This window comes from Danio rerio, chromosome 11 (genome assembly GCF_052040795.2).
Source record: "Danio rerio strain M-AB ecotype USA chromosome 11, GRCz13ab, whole genome shotgun sequence".
NCBI lineage: Eukaryota > Metazoa > Chordata > Actinopteri > Cypriniformes > Danionidae > Danio > Danio rerio.
Window position 1 is genome coordinate 27333358 of NC_141031.1, and position 24982 is coordinate 27358339.

The following is a 24982-nucleotide window of genomic DNA, read 5'->3' on the forward strand; positions in this document are numbered from 1 at the left end:
ATAAGTGGAAAAGCATAAACACGAGTATTGAGCGTTAGATGGCGACAAAGTGGGGCACATAAAGGCAGTTGAAAGTAGCTGTTCAGCCTCCTTTCCTCTGGATGGAGCCATTATGGTTATGAAAGCGCCAATGATTCTCGAATGGCAACATTTCATCGTTTCATAGTCCCTCCCTGAACGTGCATTGGCGCGCTGTGCATCCTTCCGTCGGCTCCCCGGTCATCTCTCCGTTAGCCTCGGCAAGACTGGCGAAAATATGGCGGGTATGAGCGCGTCGGGCCCCGGCCCGGTTTCGAGTCTCGACCAGGTGGACAAAGGATTGAAGGAGACTCTGATAGACGCGCTGAACGCCATTCTGTCCCCGGTGCAAGAAGTGCGAGCGGCGGCGGAGGAGCGCATTAAAGTGCTGGAAGTGACGGAGGGTAAGAACTGACATGAGATGCAGCCACAACATGCATGACACCATGTGAAGAGCACAACTATTTAACACACAGACCTTGCTGGACTTTGTTTCACAGTTCAAATGCTGATTTTGTTGTGTGTTTTGGCCGTGGTTATAATTCATGTACTTACGATGCATTGTTAAAAATATTGAATGGAATTATGAGGCGAAGTGTGCAGCCGATTTCAACATGTTCCCGCATTTGTAACTTGATGGTTGTTCAGTCATAAGGTAAATAATACGAGTGTGAAGTTTAGCTGTGCTCTTCTACATCAAGTTAGTTTCACTTTTGCACTCGTTTTCCTAACTTTATGGTTATAAAAACGCCTTTCTAAATGCAATTTCCAAGTTATTGTTCCCGCCCAACTCACTCTGTTTCCTCATGTTTATGTTGCTCCAAAACTATATCACTTTTACATATATTTTATTGGTCTATTTTCAGTCTGACAGCCTCAAAAAACATTTTATTGTAAAGAAATATCCATACAATTAAAGTGAATGGTGATTCATTTTTGTGTTTCACGAAAGAATATGGTCAGTGGTTAGATTTTGGATAAACTACCCCTTAAATGTTCTGTTTTATTAATATTTTATCATAGCAGACCTCTTCATCCTTTTATTTCGCTTTCTAATTACAATGCCAAAACACAGCTGACCACTTGAGGATTATTCTAGTGTCCATGTTAATATTAAGTCCAAATACCCACTATCATGATGGTTACATCACCCAGTATTTTTAAAGTTGCTTTATTGCTTGGAGTTTTGTGGCTGTTTCATCATCTTTATTTGGGGAGAAAGAGCAGAATCCTCTTTATTTTCACTGATTGGGAATCTGTAGCGTTGACTAAAGGAATAAAATGTATAAATATAGAGATCAGTAATGGAAAAAGGTGAATGCATTAATAATGATAAGGATGTGTTTTGTATGTTGACTTTAAGTGAGAAACATGTCTCTTTAGTACTCATGCTAAAGACAGTGCTGTTCAATATGTTTGGAGGAATGAGCCATTTTTTGTGGATAAAAGACAGTCAAAATAGCTAAACATTTATTTGAAACCTTTTGTTTTATAACAGGTATATACAAAAAACCTTCACTATTACTTTTGAACAATTAAGTACATTCTTAATAAAAATAACAAATAGACCCCAAATCTTTGCGAAGTGTGTCTTTGGACCGCAAATCTAATTGCTTAAAGTAAAGTGATTTGAAAAATAGATTATTTGTATGCAATTTCTATTAATAAAAGTGTTAATTTCTTCTTAAAATGACACCGTCTCCAAACTTTTGAACAGTCGTGTATCTATGGACTGTACACTGTATGCTTTGTTTAGGAAAAAAGCACATAATTGCAGAATTACCCTTGAAAGTCAGTTGTTCAGTGGGTTGTGGCCTCTCTCATGGATCTGCTGTGTGTTTGGTGTCAGCAGTAACATTGTCTGTTGGCTACTAGCCTCTTATTGAACTAAATCCATGGATGATGAAATATGATGATAGCAGTGTTGTGTGACTTGCATCTAATGCATTTTAGTTCACACCAAAATGCAAATTTTATTGTGATTTACAGTCCAACAGTTGCAGTTGACTTTAGTTAAAGAACATTTTTAGATAAAACCGTGGCCCTTAGTTATTCATATATTGTTAGTCAAATCTACCAGGACTTTTTGATGGTCAAAAACATATAGAGCTGTAACAAAATTTTCTTAAGCTAAATTCATTAGCTCATGCACAATCTAATCCTTTAGCTTTGTTAGAAGTCAATATCTCACTAGAATTGATTTTGTTTTGCCTGTATGTTTTTTTTTTTTACTTTTTTCTTTTTACTTAGTTCCACTGATTAGGGTTTTACATTTATTAAGCATCAAGCACTGAGAACATTTCCAGCTAAAAATCTTTTTAATCTTTATATGTGGGTAAACTATCAACTTTCTGTTGATCAGCATAGAGCTTGTAAATTACTTTTTTTTTATTTTTTTTACTTTGTTTTGTTTTGCTAATTGTTATTTTTGGTCTCACGCAGGAAGTGACCTAATATTTTTGCTCCTGTTTTTGTAGAGTTTGGAGTTCACCTTGCAGAGCTCACAGTCGACCCACACGGAGCACTCGCTATTCGCCAAGTAAGACTTGATATCTGCATTTAACAGCATTTATTAAAGTCCGCATGAACCGGAAGTTGACTAAATTTCAGTTTGATGATGTAGTTCCAACTGAAAAGAGATGATTAGTAGGGGTGGAGCTTTCTATTTTCTTATCATTCTCTCATAGCAAACTATCAGTAAGGTGGGCATGGTCAGGAACATTTTGTCTGAAGCATAGATTATAAAAGATATGGACGTAGTGTCCGTGACGTCACCCATAGGTTTCTGAAGAGCGCAAATGAAGTTACAAGTCAAGTGGGCGTGGCCAACTGGCACCATCACTCCAACTAGACGAGACAACATCAGAGGAAATGCAGAGGAGAAAAGTGGTCAGTCGCCACCAGACCTGAGATCCCTCTCTCATACCCACAAATTCCTCTGAATGGAGGAGGACATCATTAAAGCATATAAACTATTAGCCCAAGCTGCGATGACGGCCCTTTCCCACCTCCACCTCAAAATCTTTTGAAAGTTGGGCGAACTTGTAACTTTTGCTTTTTGTCGCTATTAATACACGCACTGCGGGCTACACATAGAACAACTTTATTCTCTCCAACACCAGTGCGTACACGGGCAGAGGCTACATCGTTAATTATACACACACACACATCAGGACCATACCATTACATAAACTGCATGGGGGGTAAATCTGGACTAAACCATTCAATGCTTATACTACACTTCACATATTTCGCAGAGCTAAAAACAAGACAATATCTTCCATCGTGGCTAGTGTGACGCAGATGCTAAATCTCGCTTTTATGCATGCGCGACATCGTAAATTGTTTGACAAGTGTAAACGCATGAATTGGATATGGCTCACAATTAAAACAACGTATTAACAGACAGCCAAACAAATCGGATATTTGCAAAAAATCGGAATTGGGCATCAAGACCCGACAGTGTACATGGTGCCTTTGTCTGGCTTTTCTTTGGGAGAAACGCTTAATACTTCATTACCTGCGACTCGTTTGTGTTTTGAACACATGTGCTTGGTTGTATACTATATCAATAAAGCGTTCAGTGTTTAAAAAAAAACAGTTTCAATGCATTGACCCACTAAGCATTGTTCTTGACGTTTTTCTACAGGGCGAATGTAAATGCCAGACTATTTATGAAATCTAGGCATTAAACTGTATGACAATGTTTAAGATGATAAACAGCCTACAGCTAATCAATCTGTCAGATTCTGAGGTGCATTGCAGTTCTAAAGAAAATGATAGAAATTATAATTTAAATAAAATAATGTGTATGTATATATATATATATATATATATATATATATATATATATATATATATATATATATATATATATATATATATATATATATATAGTAAGAATTCCACTCACTTGGGAAATGGATGCCACGTGAAAGGTTTGTGAGCACAATAAAGTGCCCATAGTATGCCATATTAACTGATAATTGTTGGAAATAATTCCAAAAAGCAGCTGACTGTGTAAAGCCACATAAAACAAAACAAAAATACGATGTATATGCAGAGTTCAGCGGCTAATCAGCTGGAATCAGCTGTGGTGAAGTGACGACGATAAGCAAGACCTAGCTGTCACTCAAGTGGCCCCCTTAATTATGCAGTCTTAATATAATATAATATAAACTAAATGGATGAGTTATTAAAAAACCCTCCTCACAGTTGTCATGAAGTGTAATATTAGCTAGATACACCAAAATCGTTCTTTGTATCAGGCTGTAAACACTTTTTTCTGCTGTAAAGTTGTCCATTTTAACAGTGGGGTTAGTAGAAATTTGCTCTTATGTAGTCAAAACTAGTGGAATTTCGATGAATTGCAGTTTCAGTTACTTCTAAATTAGCTTCATGAGGGAAAGCGGGAGGTTGCCGCTTGGTCTGAAGCTGTCAAACTGACGTCAAGAGAGAAAAACCACCACTCCAAACGCAAATGGTCAGACTTTGATTGAAGATTACCAAAAAAATTACCAAAAACCTTTTGTTCACTGGATTAACTTGCACAGATTACTTGTTCACCTAAAGGATGACAATGTGCGCTAATAAAATAAACAGTATATATTTTTGATTTCACACAAACTTTTACCAAATAAACAAACCATTGTTAATTTTGCTAAATGTGTTTGCTGTATTTCGTTTGCAGTTGGCCTCTGTCATATTAAAGCAGTATGTGGAGACCCACTGGTGCGCCCAGTCAGAAAAATACAGGCCTCCAGAGACGACAGAATGGGTAAGAATCACATATTTAGATCCAAACATTCATGATTAATGGAGATATAGTAATATTAATTGCTCTTTCTGCTCAGGCCAAAGCTGCGATCCGTGAGCTGTTGCCCAGTGGTTTGCGGGAGGCTATCAGTAAGGTACGCTCCAGCGTGGCCTACGCCCTTTCGGCTATTGCACACTGGGACTGGCCTGAAGCTTGGCCTGGGCTCTTCAAGCTCCTCATGGACATGCTGGCCAGTGGAGATGTCAATGCTGTACACGGCGCCATGAGAGTCCTGACGGGTAATGATTTGAAGCACATCTTCTTCAAATTCACAATAAGTGATCCTGTTTTGGTTTTAGGTAAGTTATCATGTTGTGTTTCATAGAATTTACTCGAGAGGTGACCGATGTGCAGATGCCGGATGTTGCTCCTGTCATTTTGCCTCAGATGTACAAGATTTTTACCATGGCAGAGGTATTATACTTGGCTCATATTTACATTGTAGTTTTTTTGTAACTTATGAAACTAACAAAAGTGGGGTTGGGTGGTGTTCATTGCTTTTGCAGGTTTATAGTATTCGCACTCGATCCAGAGCAGTTGAGATCTTTACAACATGTGCCAATCTCATCTGTGCGATTGATGAAGTAGCAAAGGTAAAGATTTAGTGAATTGCTTCGGTTAAAATGTAAGAGAGAGTGAGCAAGAGACATTTTTACATTTATTTAGGTTGGATGCAGAAAATTGGTTAAAATGACAGTACATTTTATAATTTATTAGGAATGTCACAAAAGGGATTCTTTAAAAAATAATAGTCTTGCAAAATAAAACCCATCATCATTTCAGTAAAAGTAATTATAAAAACTATTTTTTTAGTATTCATATTTTTTCTTGAGCACCAAATCAGCCTATGACAATTGCATTACAGCTATAGTGCTCAGCGTAATTAAGTACACCCCCTTTTGAAAATGAATATTTTTTTTATCCATTTCTCAGTGAATATAAGCAATGTATTTTGGTCCATTTAAACAAAACAGATTTATTAAACAGATATATTTATTAAATAATATTTTATTCACCATTATCAAAGATAATACAATTAAATTCAAGCAAAATATCACAAAAAAAATTACAAACTACAAAACTTCAACTAAATTTTTCAACTTTTTTTTGCTTTTCTTGATTTTTTGTCTTTAAATTTGTATTTAATATTTTTCTATAACATATACATTTGGATGTACTACTTTTTGGACCGTTATTGTTAGTTATTTAGTTCCAGATTTGGCTTCAGTACTGACTAATGTAATGTACAGTATATGCACAAAGATAACATTGTATAGCTTCCTATTAAAATATGAATTTAAAAGATAAATTTGTGAGGGGTGTACTTAAATATGCTGAGCACTGTACAAATTACTTAAATTTTGTAATTATTTAATGATTAGGTCCGTAAATTTTGATGTTTGTGAGCAAAGAAATCTTTTAACCCTTTGTAGGGGACTCTGTTTTTACTCATTGGTTTCATAAATAAGTATTTCAATGTTTTGTTTATGGAACAATCAATGCCAAAGCTATTGAATTAAAAGGCTTGTTGAATAGCACAAACTTTAAATTAATCCACTAAATTAACAACTGCTTGCATTTTAATGACTTGAATCGCTAGGGTTTGTATTTTTAAGTCCTGAAATTTAACATAACTGTTTATTTGAGCTGTGAATATTTCAACTAAAATATTTCAAAGCATGCTTTCATAATATATGTTATAATCAATGTCAATGAAGTTACCATATATAGTTCTTTGCCCAATAATGGGTTAAAAACATAAAATGGTTTATGAACTCAAAAGTTTTGAATATGTTTTACTGTGTAAAATTTATCTATCTCAACTAAATAAACACAATTTTGCCATCAAAGTGTTTATTTTTATTTTTCTCAATATGTTTCACCATGTTATAACTAAAGTTTACATATCAAACATATTATCAGGGGCGGATTAGCCAATATGCGATTTAAGCAGCCGCTTAGGACCCCGGGAAATTAGGGGGCCCTGACTAATGACAAGAAGCCTATATTAATCGTATAGCTTTTTTTTTTATCAATTTTCTTTCATATGTTGTAAAATTTGTCCATATTCATTTCGATGTTAAACTCATTACTTCTTTTCAAACCAGGGCCCACATAAACAGTACTGCCTATACAAATATTAAAAACTAAAATCAAATATGGCTAATTAACTGTACATACTGTAGTTTGTAAACTTGTTTTTGTATTTGTGTATGTATTGTATTTAATTGTACATTAATAAGATAAAGGTTTCACTTTAAAATATATTTTTAACATGCAGATTATTTACAAAAAAAAATAGCTCTACAGAGAAAAAAATATCTATACTGAAAGACCGTGTTTTGAGTTTTCTTAGGGCACTCAAATCACCAAGTCTGCCCCTGCCCGCTATTGATGTTTAATACAGTTTTACTTGGTTTCAGGGTGCTGCCAACGCTCTGATCTTCCCTGTAGTCCAGCAGTTCACAGAAGCCTTTATACAGGCCCTGCAGATCCCAGATGGTCCAACTTCCGATAGTGGCCTGAAGATGGAAGTGCTGAAGGTAACAAACCACCCCGTCATGACTAGCTGTTTCACCTAATGATGTTAATGTAAATATGTGTTGTTGTCTACTCATAGGCAGTGACGGCATTGGTGAAGAACTTCCCCAAACCCATGGTGTCCTCAATGCAACAGATTCTTCCTATTGTGTGGAACACGCTGACAGAGAGTGCCTCTTTATATCCTTTTATTCAAAACTTTTACGAATATTAGAATCTCTAACATGTTCATCAGTTATTTAAATACCATTTTCAAGGACTTTTCCCTAACCTAATGTGAACTTATGTGAGAACTGAGGTCAACTACACAGAAGAAGTGGATGATCCAGTTGACTCTGATGGTATGGGACACTTTATTTTTGGAATTGATTGTCAATGAGTGTGTTTACATGCATGATTTTTAACCCGATTGTGTTCATTAAAGTGATAGTTCACCCAAAAATAAAAATTATGTACTCATCTTCCACTCATTCCTTACTGTTGAACACATATATTTGATATTGTGAAGAATGTTGGGAAAAACATCCATTGACTTTCATAATATTCAAAAGCTGCTTTTTTAAGCATTCTTTACAAAATCTTAATTTATATTTGTGTTTCAGCAGAGGAAATTTATAATAGTTTAAAGAACCGCTTGATTCTGAGTTAATAGTGAGGAAATTTTTATATTTGGATGAACTCTCGCTTTAAACTGACTATGTGATTGTGTAAATGGCTTGACCGTTATGTTAATGGTTTAACATAAACTGATTGTCAGCTAAATGTTTTAACTTTTTACTGATTCTGCCCAGCATAAATAAAGCATCAACCTGCTTTCTGACGCTATAATAAAGTGTGCATGTGTGATAGGAATGCATCTTTACTGCAGATTTAAGCACATCCAGATCGAGCTGACATTCTCTTGTAAGGGAGGTGGTAATATACCTCAGTTTCATATGCTTTCTTGACCTAAATAATGATAAAAGTGTGTTTTCATCATCTCATGCAGCAGAAGTAGAAGCTGTGCAATCAAAATGCTGCATCTTGAGATGCTAATATATGAGCTGTGAGTTTCCTGCTAACATGTTGCAATACTCCTATTCAGTTTTTGATGTTTTATTTATAACCAACATAACAAATGAAAGGCTCAGAGTTCGTTATGCAAACGATTACATTCTGACATCACTGTTTAGGAAAAAAAACTAATTTCTTAATTAAGTTTTGTAAATGCTGTGTTTTCATGCATTGTTGGGCTATTGGTTGCATCTAAACTGCGATAATGGGTTATTGCAAGCTGATATGTGACCTTGGACCACAAAAGCAGTCAAATACAGGTGTATTTGTGTTAAAAGCCAAAAGTGTTTTGTTCAAGTCAAAATAATCTATTTATATTACTTTTAGTCATTTAGCAGATGCTTTTATCTTAAGCGGCTTACAAGTGAGAATAATAGAAGCACATCAATTCCTCAGAGAGTAGCAGTATATAAATGTTATAAGTCCAAGTTACTATATTTGTTAGTCTGTTTTTATGGCAAAAATTCTTAGAATATAAAGTCAAAGTGACGTTTCATGATGCAATTTTAAAAATTTAATTGCATAAGTGTATCAACTTAAATTTGGATCAGTAATATGCATTGCTAAAAAATCTTTTGAACAGCTTTAAAGGTGATTTATATATATAGGGGTGCAACGGTTCAATCTACTCACAGTTTAATATGTATCATGGTTTAAGGATCACGTTTCAGTACGGTATGGTTTGTGCAATGCTTAGAGAAAATGCCTACAGAACAATTCAAAGAACAATAAACATTTATTGGTTAACAAACACCTGACAAAGCAACAGCTTCACACATATGATTGTAGATTTGCATGTTCTAGCATTAATTAAATAAAAGTAGAGCATTTTGGAAATTGTATGTTCAAATAAATAGCTTAAGAAAATAAAGAGATAAAGCTTAAATTTTATTTTCTTCTATTTTGCATCTCGACTCAACAGTCTCAGCTAATTATGCAGATAATATTTGTCAACACATCTTAATTGAGTACATTCAAAGTATTGATTACTTCTGTTTACATGCTTGCATTACCAAGGCAATAACACATTTTTATTTATGATTTTATTATGAATCCAGAGAGCTCTGTTTCACTTACCAGCACCATCGTAGTGAATGAAAAAAGAGGGAGGATTTGGCTCTTATCTCTTAATTAAGCGGAATCAGTCAGTCGAAAAATAAACTTTTCTTAGTAGACAGCGGGTTAACAGAGTGAATAGCGGGAGTGATGTATACACAGTGAATAGTGCAAGAACACTCACTAGGAGCGGGACTGAAGTAACAGACCTGTTGTATGTCTGTGTTTATATGGAACGCTCCTGGGTCTAGACACGGACCTTGATTCACCTGTTAGTGACCACTGATCTTTGCAACAACAACAAAAAAACTGCATTCTTTGTTTTTGTGTCTGTCTGAATTAACATCGAGTATCTGTTGAAACACTGATGGCAATTTCAAATAGTTGCATCTCAGCCAAATAATATCCTGAACAAACAAACAAAAAACAATATGTCAGTGGAAAGCTTATTTATTCATCCTTCATGTCCTGTATAAACCTTAATTTTCAAATTAAATTAACCCTAATGTCCAGTTTTGTGGTCCCAGGCTCACATATTGGTGAGTTATCAGTGTATTGGTGTGCATGTAAATGTGAGCTGTTGTTTTCACAGGTGAGGTCCTTGGCTTTGAAAACCTCGTCTTCAGCATCTTTGAGTTTGTCCACACACTCTTGGAGAACAAGAAGTTCAAGAGCACAGTGAAGAAAGCTTTACCGGAACTCATCTATTACATCATCCTTTACATGCAGATCACGGAGGATCAGGTTTGTGGGAGGTGTCAGTGTGTGTTGTCTTTTTATACACGTGTGTAAATATATATATATATATATATATATATATATATATATATATATATATATATATATATATATATATATATATATATATATATATAGCTTTTATCTTCACATTCAAATCCATCTCACAGATCAAGGTGTGGACGGCCAACCCACAGCAGTTTGTCGAGGATGAGGATGATGACACGTTCTCCTATTCGGTTCGGATATCAGCACAGGATCTGTTGCTGGTGAGAGCGTTGGGAGTTTGTTTGTGGATGTTTGAATGTTCTCCTTTTTTTTTTTTCTTCATCTCTAATGCTTGCTTCTGTCTATCAGGCTGTTGCTGCTGAATTTCAGAACGAGAGTGCTGCAGCTTTAGCGGCAGCCGCAACACGACACCTTCAGGAGGCAGAGCAAGCCAAGAACACTGGCAGTGAGCACTGGTAAACACAAATGCTGCTTTCAAAAATATCAGTGGCTCTATTTTAATACATTCTCAATTTGATGAGTTAATATGGAATCCTAAAGAGCACCGGTGTGTTTTAATTGGAATAGACATGAATTTATATCAAAGAGTGTGCTGATTAGATTGCTTACTGCGATTTGTGTAATTGTTTAGTCAGCCTTTATCTCTGTATTTTTGTGTATATATGCAACATACACTGTGTATATAATTGACGGCAAAATTATTAGCCCTTGTGTGAACAGGGTTTCTGTGGAGACTTAAAAATACATTTCAAAAGCTAAATTTTAGGCCTTAAAAGGTCTTAAATTTACTGAAATATTGTTTTAAAGGTCTTAAACAAGTCTTAGTTTGCATATGTCCCTTTCTCCAATCACCAACAATCTGTCTCAAAAAAAAACTTTTAACCAAACTCTCTTTACCAATGTTTTTTTTTAGAAGAAGAAATTGTTTTAAAATTGTTCTTGTATACAACTATGGTTTGCTTGTTTTTACACATTATTTAAAATATGCGGCCAAGAAATCATCATGATTGGGGCATCATGGTGGCACAGTGAGTAGCACGATAGCCTCACAGCAAGAAGGTCGCTGGTTCGAGCCTTGGCTTGGTCAGTTGGCATTTCTGAGTTTGCATGTCCTCCCTGTGTTCACGTGAGTTTCCTCTGGGTGTTCCCCTACAGTCCAAAGGCATGCAGTACAGGTGAATTGAATTGGCTAAATTGGCTGTAGTGTATGTGTTTGAATGAGAGTGTATGGATGTTTTTTAGTGATGGGTTGCAGCTGGAAAGACATCTGCTGCGTAAAACATATGCTTGATAAGTTAGTGGTTTATTCTGCTGTGGCGACCCCTGATGAATAAAGGGTATAAGCCGAAAAGAAAATTAATGAATGAATGAATTGTTTTGGAATGAGGCAAGTAAACTTTAGGGCTATTGGATAAATCTTTAGTGTTTAGCCCTGTGTTGGTCTGAAATTTCATTTATAACTGTCTTAAAGAGTCTTAAATTGGACTTTGTAAAACCTGCAGAAACCCTGGTTTCATTTCCTTTTTTAATTATTTACAAACTGATTTTTAATAAAAAGAAGATTATTTTAAGCAGAATAGTTTTAGTAACTAATTAGTAATAACTAAATTTTTGTCTTTGCCATAAAGACTATTTTTAGATGCGTTATTAGATATAGTAAGTGTAGCGGTTGACCCAAAGATAAAGCTTTTGCAGATGGCAATACTAGTGACTCGTCAATCATCTTGCATGTGCATCTTGTTTATTTCCTTTATTGCAAATTTAACAAATGTTAAGACAAAACAAAAAGGATGAATTATATGATTCTATCAACAAACAAATAAGAGCTCCCTCACTTACCCCCTTGCTCCTCTAGCCACTCCCTGGAACGGGTTTTTTAAGTAATGACACTCATGTTTTTCGTTAGTCACATGACATCACACATTATACATAATATTTACACGGTTCTTATAGTAAGATCTAGTATTCAGCAAGTTTGGTTAGTTATGCTGGTTAATTTTTGGACAACAGTGGTTTATTCTGTAGGCAATCTAAAAAATTTATTTCTTGTAGGGTCTAATAATATATATTTTTAAACTGCGGTTATTTAAGCAAAACTAAAAGAAGTTAGATTTTCTCCAGAAGCAAAGAAAAATAGGAAATACTGTGATGATTTTTAAAAAAATATATATATTGAATGAAATCACATTGCCCATGCTACATTTATAAAAGAAAATTGATATTTAGTGCTAACTCAATATAAAAGCCAGTTTGTACTGTATTCAATCTATAGAAGTGAATTGAATTTGTGAGTGAATTGAATCAATTACTTATGAAACAGATGAAAACATGAAATATGTGTCCCGTCATAGTTAAAGGGTTCCCACAATTATTGAAAGTAAAATAGCTTAAATTTTTAGAAATCTTTATTCCAGGGTTAGAAAGTATTTAAAAACAAACATATGTCATATAAATATATGGATAATAGTAGTATTACCAGTATTTAATTTAACTTTAAATACAATAAAGATTTTCATAGCGCTACACATGCTGGGGGCAATTAAAAAGGTGCTTCATTTGAAAATAATGGTGCTTTAATAGTCTTGAATGTGTTCATGAACGAGCGGGAACCCTGTAGTAAAATAAACACATCTTACATTCTATCACAAGCAAACTTGTTCTTTTATTGTTTTGCTTCACATCAGTGTCTCTCCGCTGTTATGCAGGTGGAAGGTGCATGAAGCTTGCATGCTGGCGCTGGGATCAGTCAAAACCATCATCACAGAGAATGTAAAGAATGGTCGTGTGCAGTTCGATATGCATGGATTTCTTGCCAATGTCATCCTCGCGGACCTCAATTTACCTGGTAGCCTCCTTTAACATATTCCTTTTGATCGTACAACTTTAAACCACCCAAGAACAAAGACCGGATCTCATCCATGTGTTATTTGATTTCCAGCAGCCTCTCCGTTCCTGCTGGGTCGGGCCTTATGGGCAGCCAGTCGATTCACTGCAGCGATGTCTCCAGAGCTCATTCAGCAGTTCCTGCAGGCCACCGTGAGCGGGTTACACGAAAGCCAGCCACCCTCTGTTCGCATCTCTGCCGTCAGAGCTATCTGGGGGTGAGACTTCTGTTTCCACTTCATTTAATAGTTTGCAGAAACTGTGGTTTTATTTGCACCTCTTTGTTTATATTCTACTAATGCACAATAAATAGTTTTAGCACTGAATGTCGCAATGAATGCACACACAAAAATGTTAATATGTGGATTAAACCAAATAACCAACTTATTATTATTGTATTTGTATATATTGTTGTTATTATTGTTAAATACTGCCTTAAGTATTAATTTGCAATGCTATTCAAAGGTTTTTGGCAATAATTATTATTTCTAAAATACTTTAGTATGGCTGTTTCTAAATGAAAATTATTACACATAATATTTCTCTTTTACATAACAAACACTTTTTATTAATATAATTTTCAGTCAATGTAAGCAAGCACTAAGAACTGTTTTCATTGCATTAATGGAAAAAAAGAAATTCGAGCACCATATCAACATATTAAAATATTTTCTTTAAAAATTATGATGATTAAAAGGATTTTATTCAAATAAGTCTAAAGTATTTAATAGGGTTGGGTACCAAAACCCGGTGCTATGTAACCAGTGTGCACCGGACCAAAGTAGCATATGAATTTCGGTGCCTAATTTCAGTGCCACTGGTACTCCGGCAAGGACGTAAGAAGCAACAAGAGGTACATCAAAGGCACACATAGATATGCGTTGTCACACCATCTCTTAACAACTTTGAGAGACACCGTCTGTGATGCTTGGCGTTCGTTCTTGTAACATATTTGCGAGATAACGTAAAACATCTTGGCGAAGGAACGCAAAAACTTTCAAAAAAAAGTTTACCTATCATTTTTTTTTTTCTCCCACAAATTTTTTTTTTCTTCCACTCTTTTTTTTTTTTTTTTTCTCCACCATCAATCCCTTCCGGGTTTCCGTAGACACCTGTCACAAAATACAAAGATTTTTTCTTTCCATGGCAGGTTGTTTCAAATTTCATTAAAACAACATCTTCCATCAGACCTTACTTTATATTCTCACCCAATACCTCAGTTTGTCAAGGAAACATGCATGAAATGTTCCTGAATGAAAGGAAAACTGCGGAACTGCAGTTATGATCAAAAAAAATTAAACACTCCAGAGGAAACATGGATAGCCTGGTGGGGCAATGATGTTAATCAATCTACAGTATGTGCCATTACTTGTAAAACGGGATCATAAAAGTAACATTCAAAAAGCAACTTATGAAAACACCTCAATCATATTATTGTCTTATTCAGATTAAACCAAGTCATTAGATTTCATGGTGTTCCCTGACTTTGATGACAGCTTTGTCACAGGTTAGTAGTAAGCTCATGTAATGTTAATTGCATTGCGCAAATCTTAAAAAAACAAACAAATGATCAAAAGAAAAATATTAACGCAATTCAATTCAAATAAATAAAGTATGTATTGATGCATACTTTATACTTTAATTATCTTGTTTAATTTATTTTTTTTGTCAAATAAAAGATTTTTTTCTAGTGTCGTTGCCCCATAAATTTGTGGATCAAAAGTATCTGCTCAGATCGTTTTGGCACCGGTAGCGTTTTAAAAGTATTGATTTAGCACCGGTATCGAAAAACCCCAAATGATACCCAACCCTAGTATTTACATCACAGGAAGAAATAGCATTTTAATATATTAAAATACAGCTATTTTAAAATTACTTTTGCATTTTCACCAAATAAATTCAGCCATGCTATGGTAAAATGAAAAAGAAATCTTACTGACCCCAGTCTTTTTTTTTTTTCTTAAAATTAATTTTCTTTTATTTTAAAGTGACTTAAACAAAATATTCTTTTTAACTCTATCTGTTTTACAGTTACTGTGATCAGCTAAAGCTATCAGAGAGCACTCACGTCCTCCAGCCATTCCTGCCCAGTGTTTTGGAAGGCCTGGTTCAGTTGGCGGCTCAGTTCAGCTCTGAAGTGCTCACGTTAGTCATGGAGACCCTCTGTATTGTTTGCACTGTGGATCCAGCTTTCACTACGAGTGCTGAGAACAAGATTTGCCCGCTCACCATTGCCATCTTCCTCAAGTACAGTAATGGTAAGATCATTTTATAGTCAACATCCATTATCATTAGTATATTAGAAGATTATCATGTCCTCTTTTCCTGCTCTGTTAGATCCTGTCGTAGCATCTTTAGCGCAGGACATCTTTAAGGAGCTTGCCCAGATTGAAGCCTGCCAAGGACCCATGCAAATGCGCCTCATTCCTACTCTCGTTAGCATTATGCAAGCGCCGCCTGATAAAATCCCTTCAGGACTTTGTGCTGTAAGTTAAACTCATTACTTTGTTCTTCCTCTAACTGTATTTAACATCAGCATATTTTTGTCATAAGATTTTTCAAGTCTCTCCAAAAAATACTGATGGTTCCGAAATATATAAGTCTAAATTGCAAGTTATAAAATCTTATTCTGAGGGGGGAAAAGAAAGACTTGAAAGGATAAGTTTAAAGAAAAGTTGAAAGCAACAATATTTTGATTTGATCTAAATATTTTTAGATATTTGGTCTAGAAACAAGACAAAGCAAAGTAAGTAAAGCATTTTTTGCTTTGTGAATTTATTTTTTGTTATTATTTATAATTTAATTCCTAAATAATGTTAGACTCCATAGAAAACCATCAAATATTGTTTTTCAAACCATTTAATATAACTAATATAATATTTCCCATATTGCAATATTTAATGCAGAAAATTAAAATATAGCAATAATTTTTTTTAATATTGTGCAGCCCTAATTCATGCAGTGTTATACTAAACTGACTCCTGGAGATGTGCTGAATAGTGTGAAAGCATCAAAATGTCAATTTTGTATCTGTAACTTGCCTGTAAATCATTCTTTCTTTTCGCTGCTGAATTTTTAATGTTATGAGACTGCAATATTTATCAGGACACACTTTTAAAAATGTATTTACGGGTCCAGAAAAACATGTAGTTTTATCAAATCTTTCATGAAACTGTATTTATTTTGTCCATAACTTTTTATCTTAGTTGAAGCTGATATTATAAAATGTTTGTTTTTAGTGTGTTAGTGTATTTGTGAAGTTATATTGTGAAATATTACATATGCATCTGTTGTGTAACTGCCCATAAATGTGGTATGGCATTAAACAAACACAAGTGCTTTCTGTCAGTAATGTGTATCCTTATGCTCTTTCAGACTTCCATAGATATCTTAACTACAGTTGTTCGCAACACTAAACCTCCGCTCTCCGACATGTTGGTGTGCCAAGCTTTTCCAGCAGTGGCTCAATGTACCCTCCGCACAGATGACAACACCACAATGCAGGTAGCGGCCCGGACACAAATCTGACATGTCTTTTCAGAGTCCTCTTGTCAGTTGTTGTCTAAAGCGCATTGTCGTTGATTTTTTAATTTTTTATTTTTCTCCTCTTCAGAATGGCGGTGAGTGCTTGCGGGCCTATGTGTCTGTGGCGCTGGAGCAGATCGCCCGATGGCAGGATGAGCAAGGTCACAGTGGGCTGTGGTATGTCATGCAGGTTGTCAGTCAGCTCCTGGACCCCCGCACATCTGAGTTCACCGCTGCTTTTGTGGGTCGTTTGGTGTCCACTCTTATTACCCGAGCTGGCACTCAGTTGGCTGACCAGCTGGACCAAATACTGCGTGCTATTCTCAGCAAGATGCAGCAGGCTGAGACACTCAGTGTGATGCAGGTAATAATAAATAATTACCTGCCAGTTTTTGTTTTGTGTGTTTGCAATTTTCTTTAAAACTGTACTATAGAAACTCTAAATTGCCGATCCAGTTAAAAAAATTGCAAGTTTATCAGGGGTTGCCTCAGCAGAATTAACTGGCAAATAATCCAGCATTTGTTTACGCAGCAGATGCCCTTCCGGCTGCAACTCAGTACTGGGAAACACCCATACACTCACATTCACACATTTACACTATGGCCAATTTTGTTTACCCAATTCACCTGTACCGCATGTCTTCTGACTGTGGGGTAAACTGGAGCACCCTTAAGAAACCTACATTAACACGGAAAGAACATGCAAACTCCACAGATAAATGCCAACTGACCCAGCCAGGACTCGAACCAACAACCTTCTTGCTGTGAGGTGACAGTGCTAACCACTGAGCCACCGTGCTGCCCTTAAAAGTGCTGGTTTATATTGTGTAATTGTAACTTGAAGACACAATAACAAGTTTACGTCTCACAATTCTCAGAGAAATGCAATTTTTGAGGTGAAATGTCAGAATTATGTGACAAAGTAATTAGAATTGTGAGAATTGATTCATTTAAATGTATTTAAAAGGTTTGTGTATATATATGTATGTGTTTTGTTTATTTTTTTTTATTCAATGGTGAAAAAAATGTGCTTCCATAGATGCAGATCAATAAAATGGTTGATCGCCCTTTTACTAATTCTTCAGATCTTTTCTATTGAACCGCAATTAAATCAAATCTACTGTTTTTGTTTTATTTTGTTGCTGTTTTTGTACGGGAAAAAATATAATAATTACCTGGTCATCAAATTCTTAAAAACCCTTATTTATACAGGATACAGAAGTATATATTATGTGTTAGGTTAATTGCAGTGCTTAATTTGTGAATTGCGAGATCCCGGAACAGATCGGGGTTACGGATCCGGAATGTTACCCAAGGATGTAGAGGTGTCGCGCACAAAAGTGGAGAGCGAGGTGTGGGGGAATGCGGGGATGGCGGAGGGGTGTCAGGGACGAAAGTGAAGAGGGTTGGGGAGTCGCGGATAAAAAGTGAAAGTGAACAGAGGAGGGGCGAGGAGTGCTTTTGAGGAGGGGGATTAGAAAATGTAGGTGCCGGATAAGATTTCAGAGGTGCGGCATCCGGATCTGGCATGTTCCAGCACAAATGAAGCCCTGGTTAATTGTGTGTACATTACACATAAAGAAATATGAAAAATACTTCTTAAATATTTTAAATAACAACGGTTAAGCCATATGTAATTTAAGGAAATTGACTGTTAATTATCAACATTGTAGTAATTCAAAATAGGTATCAGGCAAAATAAAAAATAGAACTGTAAGAGGATAACAATTATTGGGTGCACTTTATATTACAGTGTCTTTATTACTGTGTAATTGTACATTTATATTACAGTATGTTACAAACACTGTATGTATAATATACATGTACAGTATATTACATGTACAGTATATTACATATTACATTTTAATTATATACATGTACAGTATATTACATATACTTACTGTGTTGGTGTTTTGTTTAGGCGTATTGCTTCTAATTATGTATCATTTATAGCAGTGTTTCTCAACCATTTCTTGGAGGACCACCAACACTCCATATTTCGGATGTCTCCTTTGTCACTCTTTTTCAGTCTCTGCTAATGAGCTGATCATCTGAATTAAGTGTGTTTGGTTAAAGAGACATGGATAATGTCCAGAGCTGGTGGTCCTCCAGGAATGTGGTTGATAGGACAGGGAATCTTATTTATACATTTATTTATTTAATTTGTAATTAACATGCTAAAACATTTAGTTCCTTGTAGTTAAAGAAAACAAAACTGTGTGGTTTACTTTAGTTTACGACTGAACCCTAGATGCAGGTATGAGATGATGTACAACAGAACAGAAATAGCAAGCTCTTAATAAACTATTTGTTCAGCATGTTATAGATGTTTGCTTGTTTTTGCATATTGAACATTAATTTTCATGCATGACAGATACTGTAGGTCTGAATTGTGCTGCAGCTGGCAGCTCAAATGAGGTGTGAAACACATTCTCTCTCTCTCTCTCTTCATTTTTCAGTCCCTGATTATGGTTTTCGCCCACCTGGTCCATTCCCAGTTGGAGCCCCTGCTGGAATTCCTATGCAGTCTTCCAGGTCCCACAGGGAAACCGGCCCTGGAGTTTGTCATGGCTGAGTGGATGAGTCGCCAGCATCTGTTCTACGGCCAGTATGAAGGCAAAGTCAGGTGAGGGTTTCCAATCTCGTCTCCAGTGTGTTTGAAGAAACCACACAGCTTTCATTGAAATAACCGTGTAAGCACTCTGTCCACAGTGCTGTCGCCTTGTGTAAACTTCTCCAGCACGGTCTGAATACAAATGACAAGCGCCTCCAAGATATAGTCGTCAAAGGAGATGAAATTTTTAATCCAGACGAGGGAATTTGCACACGTTCCAAATCAGCCAAGAGTAAGTCAATAATGTGATTTAATTGATTGATTGTGAACTGTTATTGTGTCAGATATCTGACTGATCAGTGTCTCTCAGATCCTCAGCGGTGGACCAACATTCCTTTGCTGGTCAAGATCTTTAAACTTATCGTCAACGAACTCTCTTCTGTGGTAGAGGCTAATGCAAACAGAGCAAATCCTGCAGACTGGAGCCAAGGTACATTTGTGGTACTGTTCACTACTATTGTTAGTATGATGATGGTGAAATGTGGGGATGACTAAAGCTAGCTTACTCATGTTTGCTTTGCAGACTCTGGTGGAATGTGGGATGATCTGGCGGAAGAAGAGGATGAGGAAGAGGAAGATGAAGGACTAGCCGGACAGCTTCTGTCTGATCTTATTGCTTCCAACAAATATGGTAAACGCATATATTAATACAGGTTATCCGCTGAGTCTTAAAGTCTTAAATCTCAAAAATTAAATTTTAGTGCTTAAGTCTTAAATCTACTAAAAGTTTGTGCTGTAGGTCTTAAATCTGCTTTAACAGGTCTTAGTTTTTCATTTTTCATGTATAGCTACCCAATCTGGCCATTAAAACCTATACAATCACCAACAATTCAATAAAGCTTTTAACTTTTTATATAAAAATAGCAATTAATTACTTTCCTTACAGTAGTGTTTACTTAAAAGTTCTCAATTTATTTACTGCTGAGGACACTGACCTGACCGGTTTTTTTTTTCTTTTCTTTTTTTTCTTTTATTTTTTCTTTTTTCTTTTTTTATTAAATGTTTATTTTTGTAGATTGAAGTAATTGACAGCTATGTTTTATTTTTATTTTCTATTTTTGTATTCTATTTTTGGTAAGGGCTATAGTGTTTGTAAATGGAAAATCTACAAAAAAAAATATTTAAACTAAATTATTTTTATTATTGTATTATTAGTTGTATTAAATTTTAATCATTTTTGATAGGGCAAGTGAAAATTCTTTCTTACTGGGATATAAAAAAAATCTGAGCATTTAGCCCTGTATAACTCTAAAATTTCGTTCCTAATGGTCTTAAAAATGTCTTAAAGTCTTACATTTAACTTGGTGAAACCTGCAGAAACCCTGTAATTCATTCATTTTCTTTTCGGCTTAGTCCCTTTATTAATCCGGGGTCGCCACAGCAGAATGAACTACCAACTTATCCAGCACATTTTAAAGCAGTGGATGCCCTTCCAGCTGCAGCCCATCTCTGAGAAACAACCACACACTCATTCACACTCATACACTACGGACAATTTAGCCTACCCAATTCACCTGTACCGCATGTCTTTGGACTGTGGAGAAAACCGGAGAACCCAGCGGACACGCAGGGAGAATATGCAAACTCCACACAGAAACGCTAACTGACTCAGCCAAGGAACCTTCTTGCTGTGAGGCAACAGCACTACCTACTGTGCCACTGCGTCGCCAAACTCTGTAATTACAAGGTTAAATTTGCAATTGTTCAGTCTAAAATTGCAATGTTGTTCTGTCTTTCAATATTAAGGTTGACCACAAATATAAAGTTTGTTTGTTTTTTGAAAAAATGTTAATTTCTTTAATAAATTCTTTGATAAAAACCTAAAAATTATTATACTATTATTATTACCAATTACTATAGTTAAACTATAGCATACCTTTGACTATATTGACATTTATTATTGTTGACGAGATTAAAATATAGTTTAAAAAAAAGCTTTAGGGAATTCTCACTTTTTGTTGGCGCTTTGGTAACACTGCTTGAGCACAGAAACAGCTGAAACAAAAAATAAGGCTGACTTTCATAAATACAACACGGGGGGGGAAATAAACTAACAAATGAATTAACACTTGTTGAATGCACAGTGTGTAGTTTTTGCCGCTAGTGTGCATATTCACAACAAACAAACATGTAGGTTAATGATGTCAGAACCGAGTCCTGATAAATGAGAGTTGTTGTCTTCATTGCACCCTATGGCACTCAAGTTTGTGGATGAATCAAAGTAATTAAAATGTATTATTAGGTAGTATGAAGAGTAAGAAAGGAAGTCGTCGAAATAAAACTATTCTTTGAAACATTTAGGAAAATGTGAGTGCACAAGTCGGCACAATATATCACACTTTTTGGAAAGAAAAGTTGGAGTTGAAGTTCAGTTTAGTTTGGTTTAATTTTCACTGCTGAAAGTCCAAACACTGAAAAGCAAATCCTTCAGTGCGCAGCACCACAAGCAAGTTGGTGACGACAGTGGCAATGAACTTCACCAATTGACAAAAGAGGAGGAAAAAACCTTTAGGGGCAACCAGGCTCTGTTGTGATCAACCTTTTTTCCTCTGGCCAAGCTTCCTGTGCAGAGCTGCAGTCTAGGCACCGGAGGCTGGAGAACACTGGACATCCATCAGAGTTGCAGGCTAGAAGATGCATGCCTGCGTTGGTCACCGGAGAGTGTTCAGGCTGGCCCACGAGATCAATACAAAGACTTGTCTGTTATTGGGGTCTTTCAGGAATCAGTCTCATGCTTTCCCCTCCTCCATGATCACCACACCATCTGCTCAAGATATGGCCTGGTCCAGAATTATGGAAACCCCGTGATTAAAAGTAGACTAACATAAGCGTAGATGCCGTTCAAATCATAATGTCTTTTCGGAATTGCTCCTGGCTCTGGTAGTCCTCTACAAACTCTTAGAGGATTTGGATTTCAAAGCATTTGTGTTTTATGTAGATGTTAATGAAAAAAGATGTGTGTTTAATCTAGTTTTAAATTGACAGACTGTGACTGCCTCCCGAACTGTACTAAGAAGTCTATTCCAGAGTTTAGGTGCCCAATATGAGAAGGATCTGCCTCCTAAAATTGATCTTGATATTCTGGGAATAATCAATTGTTCAGAATGAATTGAGCGTAGTGGACGAGAGGGGCTAAAATACATCAGGAGCTCGCTTTAATAAAACCAATCTAAAAATGCAAAGTGCTTGTTATTTTAAAGGCTTGTCTTGTAACAGTTGTTGTGTTTTCCCCATAGATGATGATTATTATGAGGATGATGATGATGAAGATCCAGATGCTCTGAAGGATCCGATATTTCAAATTGACCTTCAGGTAACATTGACTCATCCCCATTACCGATTTAACCAGACTTCACATCATTATCTCTTATTATAACCTGTGTACCTGCGTTTCTCTCCTCGGTTTCTCCACAGGCTTATCTGACAGATTTCCTGACCCAGTTTGCTCAGCAGCCTTGCTATAGCATGTTTTCCAGCCACTTGAATGAGGTCGAGAGAAGAGTCTTGCAGTCCATAGGTATTTGAGCTGTATCCCAAATTCCAACATCGGCTCCTTGTCCTTTGTTTCCGTCTTTACCACTCAGTCATCTTTTTTTTTTTCAAACTTGAACATTTGAGTGGCATTTCGGACGACGCTCTCGACCCACAAGCCAAAAGAGGACTAAAGTAAAGGTTTACGTGTCTCTCCCTGTGTTTTATTAAGGGAAGGGATGGACATTGAGTCTTTGGGATGTTATAAGAGCAGGGTGTGATGTGCTTTTTTTTGCATCCCAGACCTGACCGAATGGGTACATTTGAATCGGAGTTCAAAACACTACTGTGCTTTGATTGACCCGTCTGGTATGATGAATGAATTTTTCTGCAATGGGACTGGAAATGGTATAGGAACGATTTAAAAGTATGAACTGTCCATTTATACCTTCTCGCTTTATTAAGTCACAATGGTTACATAATCTTTCTGTAGAGGAAGGCAAAAAGACTTATGATGACAGATGATGAATCTGAACTTTGAAAAGAAGTTGCAACTGTTGGCGGCCTTATTAAAATTATCCATGTTGTTTGTCATTATGTGGTCTCACGAGCATGATCTTTATAGCTGCACTGTGTTGGGTAAGCATGAAGAATCATAGTGTTATCGTGGTGATTCTAGACTTATTAACACTGTAGTATGAGAACACTTTCCAAATAAAAGGCCTGGTAAGGTCTCATTTGTAATTGTATCTAGTTTTTGGAAAACTTAAGACATCTGTATGACAGTATTTTTACTGTAAAATGATAAAAATGTTAGTAACTGCCCTTAGAATTAATATACAATTTAAAACTACTACCTTCAAATTATGATAATTGTACTTAGTGACTGTAGAAACGTGTTAGATTACACATTTTAGGTAATATAAGCAATTAATTTTGACCTTATTTATCATATGGATTTGAATAGAGTTATAGATATTATAGATAGATATTTTTTCCTGTTAATAATATTTCTAAAGGAGCTGTTGACAAGGAATTAAACCTGATTTTGGTTAAAAACCCAAACAATACAAACACAAAAATAAAACAAAACAACTATGAAAAATGTTAGACTCAAGCACCTAATATTAATTTACAATGATAAAGGGCAGAGTTGCTGAAGAACTACTGTATGATTTCAGCTGCTGTCTGGGCTTTTTATGCATTTCTACACCTCACTTTCTTCATGTGTTCAATACTTTTTCTCAGTGTCATTTCCTTTTATTAGGAATAACTTAATTTGTAAACTAATTAGATTTGTTTTCTTTGCATATATGGATTTCTTTGGTTGTTACCAATATCTGGGAAAATTTCAAGTCAATAGCACCTTTAGAAATATGTTTTGTGAGAAAAATGGTGGCGTGTTTAATACTAATTTTCTCCACTGTACACTATATTGGATAAACAAAAAATTGAAAAAGAAGGAACATTAAATCCGTTTTTATCAAGATGAAGTGTATTAAACCTTGCATTACATTGGTATTTCCCAAACGTGTTTGTAAGTTGATGAAAAAAGTTCAATTATTACAATGTAAAATTAAAATAAGGATATCTTTTTTTTTATTTTATTTTTTTTTACCTCAATGTTGTATGGTCATCAGAAAACTCTGAATATGCAAATATGTTGAACTTCAGGCAACTGAAATTCCAGGTGTACCTTAAGTATATATTTCAGATGCAATGGGTTTGGCCCAACAGCAACAAAGAATCCATGCATTGCTTGAACAAACGTTAATAAACATGAATATGAAATTATGCAGCTGTAGTCTTTGAAATATATTTGATCCAATTGGTAAAGATCAGTGGATATGAAGAGAAGATGATAATAGCAATAATTCATGAGTGTAGATCATAAGTAATCTAACTAAAACATATTCAAATCTGGTCACACTTAATTTTTGGAATTTGATATGTAATATGGAGTGCATGCAATGAGTGTTAGCCAGCTTTAACCATATATCTAGTATACATTATATATTTAACCAGAGCTTGATCTATTGCTAAGCAAATTGTTCAAACATATTCGGGACTGTTTTGATTACTTTAAAGTTACATTTTATGTTATAGTCCTTGTTACACTGTAATTATACATTTAAATACTAAGTAATATTAACTGTATGTACTTACTAGGGCAATGTTCAGGGTTAGTAACATAATTAGGATTAATTTATTGTTACTAATATTGTAAATACACAAAGTAACAATGTTACCAATGTTTT

The 24982-nt window shown here is 35.5% G+C and overlaps 1 protein-coding gene across 2 annotated transcripts; it reads left to right on the forward strand.

The window, feature by feature from the left end:
• Positions 1 to 179: 179 nt before the first annotated feature.
• ipo9 (importin 9) lies at positions 180 to 23321 on the forward strand. Of its 2 annotated transcripts, none has more exon segments than NM_213539.1 (24): positions 180 to 422; positions 2496 to 2557; positions 4709 to 4795; positions 4872 to 5073; positions 5160 to 5248; positions 5341 to 5427; positions 7258 to 7377; positions 7455 to 7555; positions 7658 to 7716; positions 10077 to 10228; positions 10393 to 10491; positions 10580 to 10686; positions 12937 to 13076; positions 13170 to 13332; positions 15146 to 15372; positions 15452 to 15600; positions 16490 to 16618; positions 16728 to 17003; positions 19099 to 19265; positions 19352 to 19485; positions 19564 to 19683; positions 19777 to 19884; positions 22490 to 22566; positions 22668 to 23321. In NM_213539.1, coding segments are annotated over 24 exon segments (3132 nt in total). In that variant the 5' UTR covers positions 180 to 256; the 3' UTR covers positions 22779 to 23321.
• The last annotated feature ends 1661 nt before the right edge of the window (positions 23322 to 24982 follow it).